Here is a 15,563-nt window from a genome sequence, read left to right as displayed (position 1 = left end):
ACTCAGTCTGTATACTGAGAAGTCAGTAAAGAAATTGGGGATGATTTCAGAAAGGAATAAAACTTGTTTAGATTATTCAGTGGAAGAAAGGTAAAAATTTTTACAATTACACTAATTTTTTCTCAAATTAAATTTCTAGATAAACTTTCAATTTACTATGCCTCCCATAAGACGAATATTGCTCTCTTGCACGGAGTTTAAGATACAAGTTCTGTTTGGAAGCACTGCATCATGTGGTAAGAAATAGTATCGAAAACTTCTGTATGTACAGTCTTAGCATTAAATGGTTCTTTCCCAGCTCTTCAGTTTGTAAAGCTTAAACTGGGTATTACTTCTGACTCCAGTTATATAAAGGAACACTGGAAAGGTGTACATTGCTAGCCATTAATATTGCAGTACCATGATGGCGTCTTGCGACATTCGTCAGATTAGTCCTCACTGTTTTGGTTAAAAAACCCTATTTTTCAACGTAACCTCCGTTCATTGCGACGGCTTTACTTCACCTTATTAGGAGGGACTGTATGCCCACCTAGTACCATTCTACTAGTCGACGTCGGAGAGAACGTATTGCTGCATCAATAACCTCCCCATAATCCACTCCCGCGGAGTGCATTCTACATTGTGTCATACTCGATGCTCTTCATGGTTTGCTGGTCGGCGAGGAACCCAGCTGGCACACATCTCTGAGTATCCCAACCGGCAGACGAGTGTCTAAGCACTGCCAACGGCAACGTCCACCAGAACAGCAAGGTGTTTGATTCTGATTCATCCATCACATCGAAAGACAGTGTCCGCACGTTACAACATTGCAGGAGTCACAACTGCGTGTGATAGGCAGGCACACAGGAGATCTGACAGGTTTCCGCGGTCTTATTGCGATGATGTCAGACGCCTCGCCATACGACTCACCGTGCTTTTGTTCACTGCCAGATCTCCGTAGACATTCAGCAAACGCCTGTGAATGTCTGCGATGCTCTGGATTCCCGCGATATTTCACATTTTTTTCAACCGAAATTGGCTGAGAAAAAAAAGTGAGTTGCATTATTTACTTAATGGCAACGGCCTTGCCGCAGTGGATACACCGGTTCCCGTGAGGTCACCGAAGTTAAGCGCTGTCGGGCGTGGCCGGCACTTGGATGGGTGACCATCCAGCCGCCATGCGCTGTTGCCATTTTTCGGGGTACACTCAGCCTCGTGATGCCAATTGAGGAGCTACTCGACCGAATAGTAGCGGCTCCGGTCAAAGAAAACCATCATAACGACCGGGAGAGCGGTGTGCTGACCACACGCCCCTCCTATCCGCATCCTCAACTGAGGATGACACGGTGGTCGCATGGTCCCGATGGGCCACTTGTGGCCTGAAGACGGAGTGCTGCATTATTTACTTAATGGTCCTCCTAAATTATTATACTACTGCCGGCCGAAGTGGCCGTGTGGTTAAAGGCGCTGCAGTCTGGAACGGCAGGACCGCTACGGTCGCAGGTTCGAATCCTGCCTCGGGCATGGATGTTTGTGATGTCTTTAGGTTAGTTAGGTTTAACTAGTTCTAAGTTCTAGGGGCCTAATGACCTCAGCAGTTGAGTCCCATAGTGCTCAGAGCCATTTGAACCATTTTTTATTATACTACTGGCCATTGAAATTGCTACACCACGAAGATGACGTGCTACAGACGCGAAATTTAACCGAAGGAAGAAGATGCTGTGATATGCAAATGATTAGCTTTTCAGAGCATTCACACAAAGTTGGCGCCGGTGGCGACACCTACAACGTGCTGACATGAGGAAAGTTTCCATCCAATTTCTCATACACAAATCGCAGTTGACCGGCGTTGTCTGGTGAAACGTTGTTGTCATGCCTCGTGTAAGGAGGAGAAATGCGTACCATCACGTTTACGACTTTGATAAAGGTCGGACTGTAGCCTATCGCGATTGCGTGTTATTGTATAGAGACATTGCTGGTCGCGTTGGTCGAGATCCAATGACTGTTAGCAGAATATGGAATCGGTCGGTTCAGGAGGGTAATACGGGACGCCGTGCTGGATCCCAACGGCCTCGTATCACTAGCAGTCGAGATGACAGGCATCGTATCCGCATGGCTGTAACAGATCGTGCAGCCACGTCTCGATCCCTGACTCAACAGCTGGGGACGTTTGCAAGACTGCACGAACAGTTCGACGACGTTTGCAGCAGCATGGACTATCAGCTCGGAGACCATGGCTGCGGTTACCCTTGACTCTGCATCACAGACAGGAGCGCCTGCGATGGTGTACTCAACGACGAACCTGGGTGCACGAATGGCAAAACGTCATTTATTCCGATGAATCCAGGTTCTGTTTATAGTATTACGATGGTCGCATCCGTGTTTGCCGAAATCGCGGTGAACGGAGATTGGAAGCGTGTATTCGTCATCGCCATACTGGTGTTTCACCCAGCGTGATGGTATGGGGTGCCACTGGTTACATGTCTCAGTCACCTCTTGTTCACATTGAGGGCACTTTGAACAGTGGATGTTACATTTCAGATGTGTTACGACCCGTGGCTCTACCCTTCATTCGATCCCTGCGAAACCCCACATTTCAGCAGGATAATGCACGACCGCATGTTGCAGGTCCTGTACGGGCCTTTCTGGATATACACTCCTGGAAATGGAAAAAAGAACACATTGACACCGGTGTGTCAGACCCACCATACTTGCTCCGGACACTGCGAGAGGGCTGTACAAGCAATGATCACACGCACGGCACAGCGGACACACCAGGAACCGCGGTGTTGGCCGTCGAATGGCGCTAGCTGCGCAGCATTTGTGCACCGCCGCCGTCAGTGTCAGCCAGTTTGCCGTGGCATACGGAGCTCCATCGCAGTCTTTAACACTGGTAGCATGCCGCGACAGCGTGGACGTGAACCGTATGTGCAGTTGACGGACTTTGAGCGAGGGCGTATAGTGGGCATGCGGGAGGCCGGGTGGACGTACCCCCGAATTGCTCAACACGTGGGGCGTGAGGTCTCCACAGTACATCGATGTTGTCGCCAGTGGTCGGCGGAAGGTGCACGTGCCCGTCGACCTGGGACCGGACCGCAGCGAAGCACGGATGCACGCCAAGACCGTAGGATCCTACGCAGTGCCGTAGGGGACCGCACCGCCACTTCCCAGCAAATTAGGGACACTGTTGGTCCTGGGGTATCGGCGAGGACCATTCGCAACCGTCTCCATGAAGCTGGGCTACGGTCCCGCACACCGTTAGGCCGTCTTCCGCTCACGCCCCAACATCGTGCAGCCCGCCTCCAGTGGTGTCGCGATAGGCGTGAATGGAGGGACGAATGGAGACGTGTCGTCTTCAGCGATGAGAGTCGCTTCTGCCTTGGTGCCAATGATGGTCGTATGCGTGTTTGGCGCCGTGCAGGTGAGCGCCACAATCAGGACTGCATACGACCGAGGCACACAGGGCCAACACCCGGCATCATGGTGTGGGGAGCGATCTCCTACACTGGCCGTACACCACTGGTGATCGTCGAGGGGACACTGAATAGTGCACGGTACATCCAAACCGTCATCGAACCCATCGTTCTACCATTCCTAGACCGGCAAGGGAACTTGCTGTTCCAACAGGACAATGCACTTCCGCATGTATCCCGTGCCACCCAACGTGCTCTAGAAGGTATAAGTCAACTACCCTGGCCAGCAAGATCTCCGGATCTGTCCCCCATTGAGCATGTTTGGGACTGGATGAAGCGTCGTCTCACGCGGTCTGCACGTCCAGCACGAACGCTGGTCCAACTGAGGTGCCAGGTGGAAATGGCATGGCAAGCCGTTCCACAGGACTACATCCAGCATCTCTACGATCGTCTCCATGGGAGAATAGCAGCCTGCATTGCTGCGAAAGGTGGATATACACTGTACTAGTGCCGACATTGTGCATGCTCTGTTGCCTGTGTCTATGTGCCTGTGGTTCTGTCAGTGTGATCATGTGATGTATCTGACCCCAGGAATGTGTCAATAAAGTTTCCCCTTCCTGGGACAATGAATTCACGGTGTTCTTATTTCAATTTCCAGGAGTGTAGTATGTGTTCGACTGCTACCCTGGCCAGCACATTCTCCAGATCTCTCACCAACTGAAAACGTCTTGTCAATGGTGGCCTAGCAACTAGCTCGTCACAATACGCCAGTCACTACTCTTGATGAGCTGCGGTATCGTCTTGAAGCTGCGTGGGTAGCTGTACCTGTACACGCCATCCAAGCTCTGTTTGACTCAATGCCCAGGCGTATAAATGCCGTTATTACGGCCAGTGGTGGTTGTTCTGGATATTTATCAGGATCTATGCACCAAAACTGCGTGAAAATATAAACACATGTCAGTTCTAGTATGATATATTTGTCCAATGAATACCCGTTTATCATCTGCATTTCTTCTTGGTGTAGCAATTTTAATGGCCGGTAGTGTATATGATGAATCTGGAGTATCCTGTCTTAAAAGTCATGTACAGAAGATGATTCTCATAATCGTTTCCATGCAGTTGTTGTTAAACAGAGACGTAATAGGGATGGAACCTATGTCGATGAAGAATGCGTAGAACACCTTCCTCACTCATGCCACTTCCTAGTGCGATTGCGCGGGATCTAACTTGCGAATTAACTGCAACATCGGCAGAAACAGTAATTTCCCCCTCTTCTGTTGTCAGTTGTTCAAATCAAATGGTTCAAATGGTTCTGAGCACTATGGGACTTAACTTCTGAGGTCATCAGTCCCGTAGACCTTAGAACTACTTCAACCTAACTAACCTAAGGACATCACACACATCCATGCCCGAGGGAGGATGCGAACCTGCGACCGTAGCGGTCGCGCGGTTCCAGACTGTAGCGTCTAGAACCGCTCGGCCACTCCGAACGGCGTTGTCAGTTGTTTCCTTGTGTTACGTTGTCTAGGTGTTACATTACCACATTCACGTAACTGGTTGGAAAGGTTGATAAATAATTACCCAGATGGTTGACGTATATTGGGATATCCTGCCGCATGTACCGTTCAAGAACGATTTGCATTTTCCTACACTCTCTACATGCACCATGATCATGTCGCCTTTTTCTGCGTTGGCAAATCCCATAGTTCACTCACGACCTACAGCTTGGACAGTGTAACGGGACATCCTCTTCTAGCATTACTTTTCCTCGACAATAGTTGTCGATACAAGTTTATTTTTCCAATTTTGGACAGGTCAATATTATTTCAGTTGCTTTTCTGAAAACTTCCATATAACTTTATTCACAGTATATTACATTTCAGGCAAAAATTCATGAAAACAAATTGCCTTACAAAATTTTTTAGTTTCGATATTCTAATCGATAAGTACTAGTTCTGACTGTACAGTTAAAATTATTTATTTCGAAACATTTGAAATTATGAATTATTGATACACTTAAAATATCTATTATTAATTACGCAAAAAATGGGTCAAATGGTTCTGAGCACTATGGGATTTAACTTCTGAGGTCATCAGTCCACTAGAACTTAGAACTACTTAAACCTAACTAACCTAAGGACATCACACACATCTATGCCCGAGGCAGGGTTCGAACCTGCGACCGTTCCGGTTGCGCGTTTCCAGACTGTAGCGCCTAGAACCGCTCGGCCACACCGGACGGCTTAATTACGCAATCCTGCACTGCTTACTATATTTATTTCTGGATTCATTTATGAAATAATAATCAAAAGTAATTGGCCTTCATCTGCACTACGTTAGAATCCACTGCATTTTGAACGCTGCAACTCCCCAGTGCCAAATAACAATCCTTTTATCTACACTACTGGCCATTAAAATTGCTACACCACGAAGGTGACGTACTACAGACGCGAAATTTAACCAACAGGAAGAAGATGCTGTGATATGCAAATGATTAGCTTTTCAGAGCACTCACACAAGGTTGGCGCCGATGGCGACACCTACAAAGTGCTGACATGAGAAAACCGATTTCTCATGCACAACCAGCAGCTGACCGGCGTTGCCCTGTGAAATGTTCTGATCCCTCGTGTAAGGAGGAGAAATGCGTACCATCACGTTTCCGACTTTGATAAAGGTCGAATTGTAGCCTATCGCGATTGCGGTTTATCGTATCGCGACATTGCTGCTCGCGTTGGTCGAGATCCAATGACTGTTAGCAGAATATGGAATCGGTGGGTTCAGGAGGGTAATACGGAACACCGTGTTGGATCCCAACGGCCTCGTATCACTAGCAGTCGAGATGACAGGCATCTTATCCGCATGGCTGTAACGGATCGTGCAGCCACGTCTCGATCCCAAAGTCAACAGATGGGACGTTTGCAAGACAGCAACCATCTGCACGAACAGTTCGACGACATTTGCAGCAGCATGGACTATCAGCTCGGAGACCATGGCTGCGGTTACCCTTGACTCTGCATCACAGACAGGAGCGCCTGCGATGGTGTACTCAACGACGAACCTGGCTGCACGAATGGCAAAATGTCGTTTTTTCGGATGAATCCAGGTTCGCCGGCCGAAGTGGCCGTGCGGTTAAAGGCGCTGCAGTCTGGAACCGCTACGGTCGCGGGTTCGAATGCTGCCTCGGGCATGGATGTTTGTGATGTCCTTAGGTTAGTTAGGTTTAACTAGTTCTAAGTTCTAGGGGACTAATGACCTCAGCAGTTGAGTCCCATAGTGCTCAGAGCCATGTGAACCAATCCAGGTTCTGTTTACAGCATCATGATGGTCGCATCCGTGTTTGGCGACATCGCGGTGAACGCAGATTGGAAGCGTGTATTCGACATCGCCATACTGGCGGATCACCCGGCGCGATGGTATGGGGTGCCATTGCTTACACGTCTCGGTCACCTCTTGTTCGCATTGATGGCATTTTGAACAGTGGACGTTACATTTCAGATGTGTTACGACCCGTGGCTTTACCCTTCATTCGATCCCTGTGAAACCCTACATTTCAGCAGGATAATGCACGACCGCATGTTGCAGGTCCTGTAGGGGCCTTTTTGTATACAGAAAATGTTCGACTGCTGCCCTGGCCAGCACATTCTCCAGATCTCTCACCAATTGAAAACGGCTGGTCAATGGTGGCCCAGCAGTTGGCTCGTCACAATACGCCAGTCACTACTCTTGATGAACTGTGATATCGTATTGAAGCTACATGGGCAGCTGTACCTGTACACGCCATCCAAGCTCTGTTTGACTCAATGCCCAGGCGTATAAATGCCGTTATTACCGCCAGAGGTGGTTGTTCGGGGTACTGATTTCTCAGGATCTATGCACCTAAATTGCGTAAAAATGTAATCACATGTCAGTTCTAATATGATATATATGTCCAATGAATACCCGATTATCATCTGCATTTCTTCTTGGGATAGCAATTTTAATGGCCAATAGTGTATGATTTCATGTATAGTACAATGGCGGACGAGAGATACCAGATTGAAAGTAATTATGCCCCGGTGTGCAGGTACTGAAGACAATTTTTGCTGGTCGTAATTATAATTAATTTAAAAGTTAATGATTTTCACCAAGACGTCGGTTTCCGTTGTAAGAGAGTCCTTTGTGCTAATCGTAAATGGTCCTTCGCTCTTGAATGTACCAGGCTTTCCTCATATCAGGTCGTTGTAGGTGTCGCCACCGACGCCAACCTTGTATGAATGGTCTGAAAAGCTAATCATTTGCGTGTTACAGCATCTTCTTCCTGTCGGTTAAATTTCCCGTCTGTAGCATGTCATCTTCATGGTGTAGCGATTTTAATGGTCTAGTAGTGTATGAACTCATGAATCATAGTAAAATTTAATTCACATTGTAAGGCTTATGTTAAAATAGGTATCGATTATTCGTGATACGATGCAGTATGTCACAAGACGTGAAGTCTGGGGAGAATGGTGCGGGTAAGTTCAGGTGTGGTATTTTGCTGACGTGAAATGGCAACATTCACTTGGAAACAACGTCCTCACCTGCTATTGGCTAAGCAAGGCTCTACTACATATAGGAGCACAAAAATTCCTTAGCTGTGATTGGCTAAAACGTTCGAGTCAGAAGCTCCTTTGTGTCATTAGGAACTCTTGCTTTCGTTGCTGTTATCGCCAGCCTCTTAGTGAGTGTCACAGTAGGAAGTCGTATCGGTGTTGGCTGTCATCAGTTGCTGCAAAATAATTTTAAATGTTTACTACGGTGAATATCGGGATTATGGACAAAGTAAACAGTTGCAATGGTGATGGAAACAGCTGTTGTTACGGAAGATCGCGTTATTGGATTAATGTACCAGCAACTGATATGTATGACTGTAATCAAAGAGAGCAGTTATAAATTTTGTTTAAACACGGATCTTTGGCAAGACTTACAGACTGTAATAAAACGTGGCATACCCTAAAAAGCATGACGCGCTCTTTACTGCAGAGTTGCTCCTCACTTTCCTGCAATTTTAATTCAACACCGCCACAACAACTCACCACGACATTGTGCTATCGTCTGCTGCGAGAGGGACATCTTTAGAAGATATCATGGAAAGAGTCCTCTAGAAGACTTGGGCGAGCTGCGATGGATTTTTACATTTCCAACCACAGTCTTCGCATGTACTGCTTGTCCGTTTCAACGAGACACTGGGGCACGTACTTGTTAACACAAGGGGAACGTTGTAACACAGTACTATCATAATCAGTCTCAAAGGCTTTTTAATCATTAATTAAACTAATTCTCATCTGCCATCATTAGACACTATCTCTCTCGTTTGCCCACAGTTACGGGCTTCATTTCTTAAGTTTCATACGTGTCCTGTGTGGTTTTCCTTAATTGACTAAGCGTCATCTCCTGGTCCAGTAATAACTATCTCGTACTCAGGCACTTCTGTCACCTATTTTCTTGTCTCTTTACCATGTTCAGTCTTGTGAGCTTCATCATTGTACGTGTTTATCAAAATATGTATATTTAACTGAGTCTGTAGTGGAACGTGGAGAAGTGCTACTCCTTCCATTCTTAATGTATCATCATGCCTTGTCTACTCCACTGTGTGCGTGAAGACAAGGTCATAGCACGCCTGTAGCAAAAGGTGAATACGATGCTCTGGGTGTAGTCAGGGCAGGAAGCTGAGAAAAGAGCGGTTTTACAGTTTCGTAATTTCTCTTTGGTTCGAGAGTGAGCGATAGATCTATAAGTAACTTCAGGTGTACAGCAGGAAAGGAACTCTTGTTGTTCGTGTTTGCAAATCAATAACTTTGTCAGCGATACAAACAATAACCTCAGAAATTTTGCTGATTATCCGATTTCCTGTAACTAAATATAGTAGGAAAAAGGCTGTACAAATATTCAGTCAGATCTTCCAAAAATTTCAAAATGGTGGCAATATTATCGACTCGCTTTAAATGTTCAGAACTAAAAAAAAAAAAGAAAGTGATATCCTGCGACAACAATACCAGTGAGTCATGACTGGAGTCAGTTAACTCATACAAATACCTGGGTATACATATTTACAGGAATACGAAATAGAATAATCAAAATGGCTCTGAGCACTATGGGACTTAACATCTATGGTCAGCAGTCCCCTAGAACTTAGAACTACTTAAACCTAACTAACCTAAGGACATCACACAACACCCAGCCATCACGAGGCAGAGAAAATCCCTGACCCCGCCGGGAATCGAACCCGGGAACCCGGGCGTGGGAAGCGAGAACGCTACCGCACGACCACGAGATGCGGGCTAGAATAATCACATAGGGTACATGGAGCAAGTGGTATACTTCGATTTGGTGGTAGGATGCTGGAAAAATGGAATCAGTGTATAAATGAAATTTCGTACCCATCTCTGAAAACTGATCAACTGCCTGCAACCTATACCAAATGGAGCTGTTAGGGAACATTTAACGTATCCAAAATAGGGCAGCACGTATGGTCGCAGGTTTGTTTCAGCCAAGTGGGAACATTTTTTGTACAGGATGAAACACCTAAAACTTGCGCCGCAAACATTATGGAAATGGAAAGTGCTACTGATGTGTGGTTTTCACAGAATGGATTCTTAGTCAGCGTCTCGTATTTTTAACTAATAAACAGATTGTGATAATACTTAAAAAGGATGATTTTTTGGAAACATACTCTTTTTAAATGGAACAATGTCTATTGACGTTAACAAACTAAAAGTAGGGTAAATTAGACTGTTTTTGGTGTTCGTTGCAGGATTGTAGTGCGAGTCGTTTACGAGATATCGTGTTTTGAAAAGCTTCCACACTGATATTCTTTGTGCTATACAACCTATGTAGTTGCTAGATACGATATTTTCATGTTTGCTTACAATGTGCTTGTGTCTTTCTTGAGTCTATTGCGAGTTACCAGTCAGTTACTGTACGGCGGTTGTAGTTTATCCCCTCCTTCCTACTTGCAGCTATTGTCCACAATCTTTTTTGAAGAGCTGAGAGGAGCAAGATTACAATAAACTTCCTAGTTTACTTAGCTTTTTATGTAGAGTTGGCTCCAGATCTTCTCGTCTAGGCTTCTGATTCTTGAAACTGAAAATGTCACGTTTTAGATCCTCACTGTTTGATTTATCTAAATACGTTTGAAGATTGTTGTTACAGAATTTATGTTGTTACTTTAATATATTCTGTCACATTTTAGTATATCATATACTATTTTGATTCTTCACATTAACAAAGTCGAAATTACGTTTTCCGCACAAAATACAAAGTTACGTCCAATCACATCAGAGGTATGCTTACGACTGTTTCACTCAGCTGAAATAACAGTATTCCAAATGGTTTACAATTTTGCTTGACAAATGAACTTCTATTAGTTTCTGTAAAATTATTACTTTCGATTATTATTTCATAAATGAATCCAGAAATAAATACAGTAAACAGTGCAGGATTGCGTAATTAAGCCGTCCGGTGTGGCCGAGCGGTTCTAGGCGCTACAGTCTGGAACCGCGCGACCGCTACGGTCGCAGGTTCGAATCCTGCCTCGGGCATGGATGTGTGTGATGTCCTTAGGTTAGTTAGGTTGAAGTAGTTCTAAGGTCTACGGGACTGATGACCTCAGAAGTTAAGTCCCATAGTGCTCAGAACCATTTGATTTGAACAACTGACAACAGAAGAGGGGGAAATTACTGTTTCTGCCGATGTTGCAGTTAATTCGCAAGTTAGATCTCGAGCAATCGCACTAGGAAGTGGCATGAGTGAGGAAGGTGTTCTACGCATTCTTCATCGACATAGGTTCCATCCCTATTACGTCTCTGTTTAACAACAGCTGCATGGAAAAGATTATGAGAATCATCTTCTGTACATGACCGTTAAGACAAGATACTCCAGATTCATCGTATACACTACTGGCCATTAAAATTGCTACACCAAGAAGAAATGCAGATGATAAACGGGTATTCATTGGACAAATATATCATACTAGAACTGGCATGTGATTATATTTTCACGCAGTTTGGGTGCATAGATCCTGATAAATCAGTACCCAGAACAACCACCACTGGCCGTAATAACGGCATTTATACGCCTGGGCATTGAGTCAAACAGAGCTTGGATGACGTGTACAGGTACAGCTACCCATGCAGCTTCAAGACGATACCGCAGTTCATCAAGAGTAGTGACTGGCGTATTGTGACGAGCTAGTTGCTAGGCCACCATTGACAAGACGTTTTCAATTGGTGAGAGATCTGGAGAATGTGCTGGCCAGGGCAGCAGTGAACATTTTCTGTATACAAAAAGACCCGTACAAGACCTGCAACATGCTGTCGTGCATTATCCTGCTGAAATGTAGGGTTTCGCAGGGATCGAATGAAGGGTAGAGCCACGGGTCGTAACACATCTGAAATGTAACGTCCACTGTTCAAAATGCCATCAATGCGAACAAGAGTTGACCGAGACGTGTAACCAATGAAACCCCATACCATCACGCTGGATGATACGCCAGTATGGCGATGACGAATACACGCTTCCGATGTGCGTTCACCACGATGTCGCCAAACACGGATGCGACCATCATGATGCTGTAAACAGAACCTGGATTCATCCGAAAAAATGACGTTTCACCATTCTTGCACCCAGGTTCGTCGTTGAGCACACTATCGCAGGCGCTCCTGTCTGTGATGCAGAGTCTCCGAGCTGATAGTCCATGCTGCTGCAAACGTCGTCGAACTGTTCGTGCAGATGGTTGTTGTCTTGCAAACGTCCCCATCTGTTGACTTTGGGATCGAGACGTGGCTGCACGATCCGTTACAGCCATGCGGATAAGATGCCTGTCATCTCGACTGCTAATACAAGGCCGTTGGGATCCAACACGGTGTTCCGTATTACCCTCCTGAACCCACCGATTCCATATTCTGCTAACAGTCATTGGATCTCGACCAACGCGAGCAGCAATGTCGCGATACGATAAACCGCAATCGCGATAGGCTAGAATCAGACCTTTATCAAAGTCGGAAACGTGATGGTACGGATTTCTCCTCCTTACACGAGGCATCACAACAACGTTTCACCAGGCAACACCGGTCAACTGCTGTTTGTGTATGAGAAATCGGTTGGAAACTTTCCTTCATGTCAGCACGTTGTAGGTGTCGCTACCAGCGCCAACCTTGTGTGATTGCTCTGAAAAGCTAATCATTCGCATATCACAGCATCTTCTTCCTGTCTGTTAAATTTCGCGTCTGTGGCACGTCATCTTCATGGTGTAGCAATTTTAATGACCAGTAGTGTATCTTGTTTAGCTATGAAGCTACATTTACCAATCATGGCCAGGTAAACCGCCAAAACATACACTATTAGTCGGTTGACAATCCCCGTTGGTTTCATCAGGTGGAATGGCAGCGTCCGTGGAATATAAACATGTGGTGTGGGTTAGTGAACTATCAGGTCATAGGCCCGTGTTTCATAGACGGAACACTGAAAGCGCACAAGTATCACAGCCTCCAAACAGACAATGTTCCACGTATGCTGGAAGGCGTTCCTCTGCAGACTAGGAGGAACCTTTGGTACCAACAGAAATTGTTTCCCAATCGTTCGATTAGATACAGAGGACCTGCACCTTGGCCGGCCTGTCCCCCGGATCTGACGCATGTAGACTTCCTTCTATGCGGAATCTGAAAGACGCTGTCTGCAAGGACATACCAATTACACCCGATGATACGCAGCGACGTATCACTGCAGCCTTCTCGGACATCTCCGCTAGACTGGAAGCGTTTACTGCCGCTGCCGATGGTCATTTTGAACACAACTTGGGAAGGGCAGTTGTCTTGTTACTGGTTAGAATCCAAGTAACCTAGTGTATGCACTTGTGTTGTGCTTTAGTGTGTGGTACCACAGGTTTTGTACATGTGTCGGTATGGGAACTTTCCAAAGTACGATATCTCGTAAATGACTCGCACTAGACTCCTGCAATAAACACTACTGACATTCTGATTTACCCTACTTTTAGTTTGTTAGCGTCAATAGGCATTGTTCTATTTAAAGATTGTATGTTTCCACAAAAATACCCTTTCTAAGTATTATCACATTGTTTATTTGTTAAAAGTACGAGCCCCTGACTACCATTCTGAGAAAACCGCACATCAATTGCACTTTCCATTTCCGCAATATTTGCGGTACAAGTTTCGGGTGATTCACACTGTACATTACTTTTTTAATGTCCAGTCTGATTTCACTAACATTCTGTTAATGCTAGCGAGTCATTACCCAAGTAGATAGTTAAACATTTATGGTAATTGTTAATATACTCAATTTATGTAATTTACCTAAGAAACTACCTATCGAACGACCTCTCGCGACTAATTACTGTACATACAACGGATATTAAACAAGTAATCAGACATACTTCATTTTCAGTCCTACAGACGATGTTAAGTCTATAAGCAGAACTAACTTCATAAGTTCGTTTCGGAATCTATAAGAAAATTTTAAGTGTAATTTCCGATGTAAACAAGCACATATGTCGATCGCAGAGCAAATTCTTCGGTGTGTCAGTGAAGCAGTGTAGCTAAAAGTGTGTGTGCTATACATATAAATATGAAAAAACGAAATAAAAGTTGCAAAATAAAAGTAAGAGCATCCAACTATTAATTAAACGCAATTTACAAATTGGAAAACTTAATAGATAAACGGATTGTTATTTGGCACAGGGCAGCTGCAGCGTTCAAATTGCTGTGGATACTAAAGTAGTGCTGATGAAAGCACAAATGTGTTATGTCAACTGAAGATGGGTCAAAGCCAGAAAGGCCTTTGGCCTAAACAGAGTTGTATAAAAAGTGAGTGATTGCTGTATTTCTTCGAATAATTTAATTCACAGCCACGTAGTTTAGCCACCATTGAAGTCGATAAATTAACATTATTTCTGTGTTTTATCATATTGAATGTACGTTCAAACCTTTTCCTTTATTTATGCAATACATTCTCGCTGGTTACCGTTGCGTCTTATTCAGGCTTCATTGAAAGGGAAAAGTCTGTAATTGAGCAATGAGAGGCTTTTTAGCTGGTAACAAATGTTGTTTGTCGCAGATGGAGAAAGCTGAGGTCACAGTTAAGCCCGTCCTTCACAGCGAGCCGCCTGAAGCCGATGTTCCTCCTGATGAAGGAAGTGTGTGACGAGCTGGTGCAGGTGCTGCAGAAGGAGGGAGCCGGTGCTGGCAAAGGTAAGCAGCCGCTCTGGCGTGCCACAGGAATCGTTTCGCTGCCGAGGAAAGAATAGCAGTGCATTGTTATCAGTCCAAAAAGTCCAGACACTGCATTCGTAAAAAATAGATAATAGTCAATATGGTGGGTTTGAAGCCTTAGGTGTTTTAGTCGTCCCCCTTTACTTGAGAACAACGCACGGAAATTTCAGGCAACTATACGAAATTGTCAAAAAAGTCCTTCTTTCGAATATTGCCCGGCTCACACATCCCACTGGCTTAAGTGTCGGTTATGCCCTGAAAATATCAACCCTTCATGTGAATTTCTGCACTATGTCATTTTTTAATGATTTCTTACAGAAAAGAATTTACCACGTTTTGCATTTGAGATAAATAGCTGCAGGCGTCCATGCGTCGTTCTCTTTATTGAGGAGCCAAGGTGTAAGGTGAGCGAGACAAGCTTTCCAAACACTTTTTTCTTCTCCCAAACATTCGGAAGAATAAGTCGAACACTTTATTTAAAGATGTTCCTTCATTGCGATTTATTGCGTAACAGTTTGACACGCTACGATCACATGTACACTCCCTGACACTGCCTCCTCGCAACTGACTGGTCGAATGAACAGCTTTTTTTTCTAAGTTGTTAGTTGAAGCTGTCACATTAATAACTACGCTGAGATCGTTGGTACGCCAGGAATAAAATCACTCTCGAAACGTTTGGATGTACCGCGTAGATACATGGTGACAACTATTGAACTACATGAAAAAACGTAAATTAGTAACAAACTACGGCGTGCACACACTTCATTCAACATATGGACGTCACTACAGACATTCGGATCTATGTTATGACATGTTCGATACACCTGCTAATATTGGCGATGATGTGGCAGAAACGAATAGCGAAATTCTGCATGAGCTGCGAGTAGTGTCGGAACACCGATGCTGTCGATGAACTCCAGAACGTCTGTTT

At 45.0% G+C, this 15,563-nt stretch overlaps 1 protein-coding gene across 1 annotated transcript in view; it reads left to right on the top strand.

Annotated features, from left to right (window-relative positions):
• LOC124622142 (cytochrome P450 6j1-like) overlaps positions 1–15,563 on the top strand; it is a 106,611-nt gene that overhangs the window by 27,881 nt on the left and 63,167 nt on the right. Inside the window, exon 4 of the mRNA XM_047147773.1 lies at positions 14,478–14,611. Coding sequence (XP_047003729.1) covers positions 14,478–14,611 — 134 coding nt within the window. The remainder of the gene's footprint in view (positions 1–14,477; positions 14,612–15,563) is intronic.

The sequence above is a fragment of the Schistocerca americana genome, chromosome 7 (genome assembly GCF_021461395.2).
Source record: "Schistocerca americana isolate TAMUIC-IGC-003095 chromosome 7, iqSchAmer2.1, whole genome shotgun sequence".
Classification (NCBI taxonomy): Eukaryota; Metazoa; Arthropoda; class Insecta; order Orthoptera; family Acrididae; genus Schistocerca; species Schistocerca americana.
This window is presented reverse-complemented; position numbering and strand designations above follow the sequence as displayed.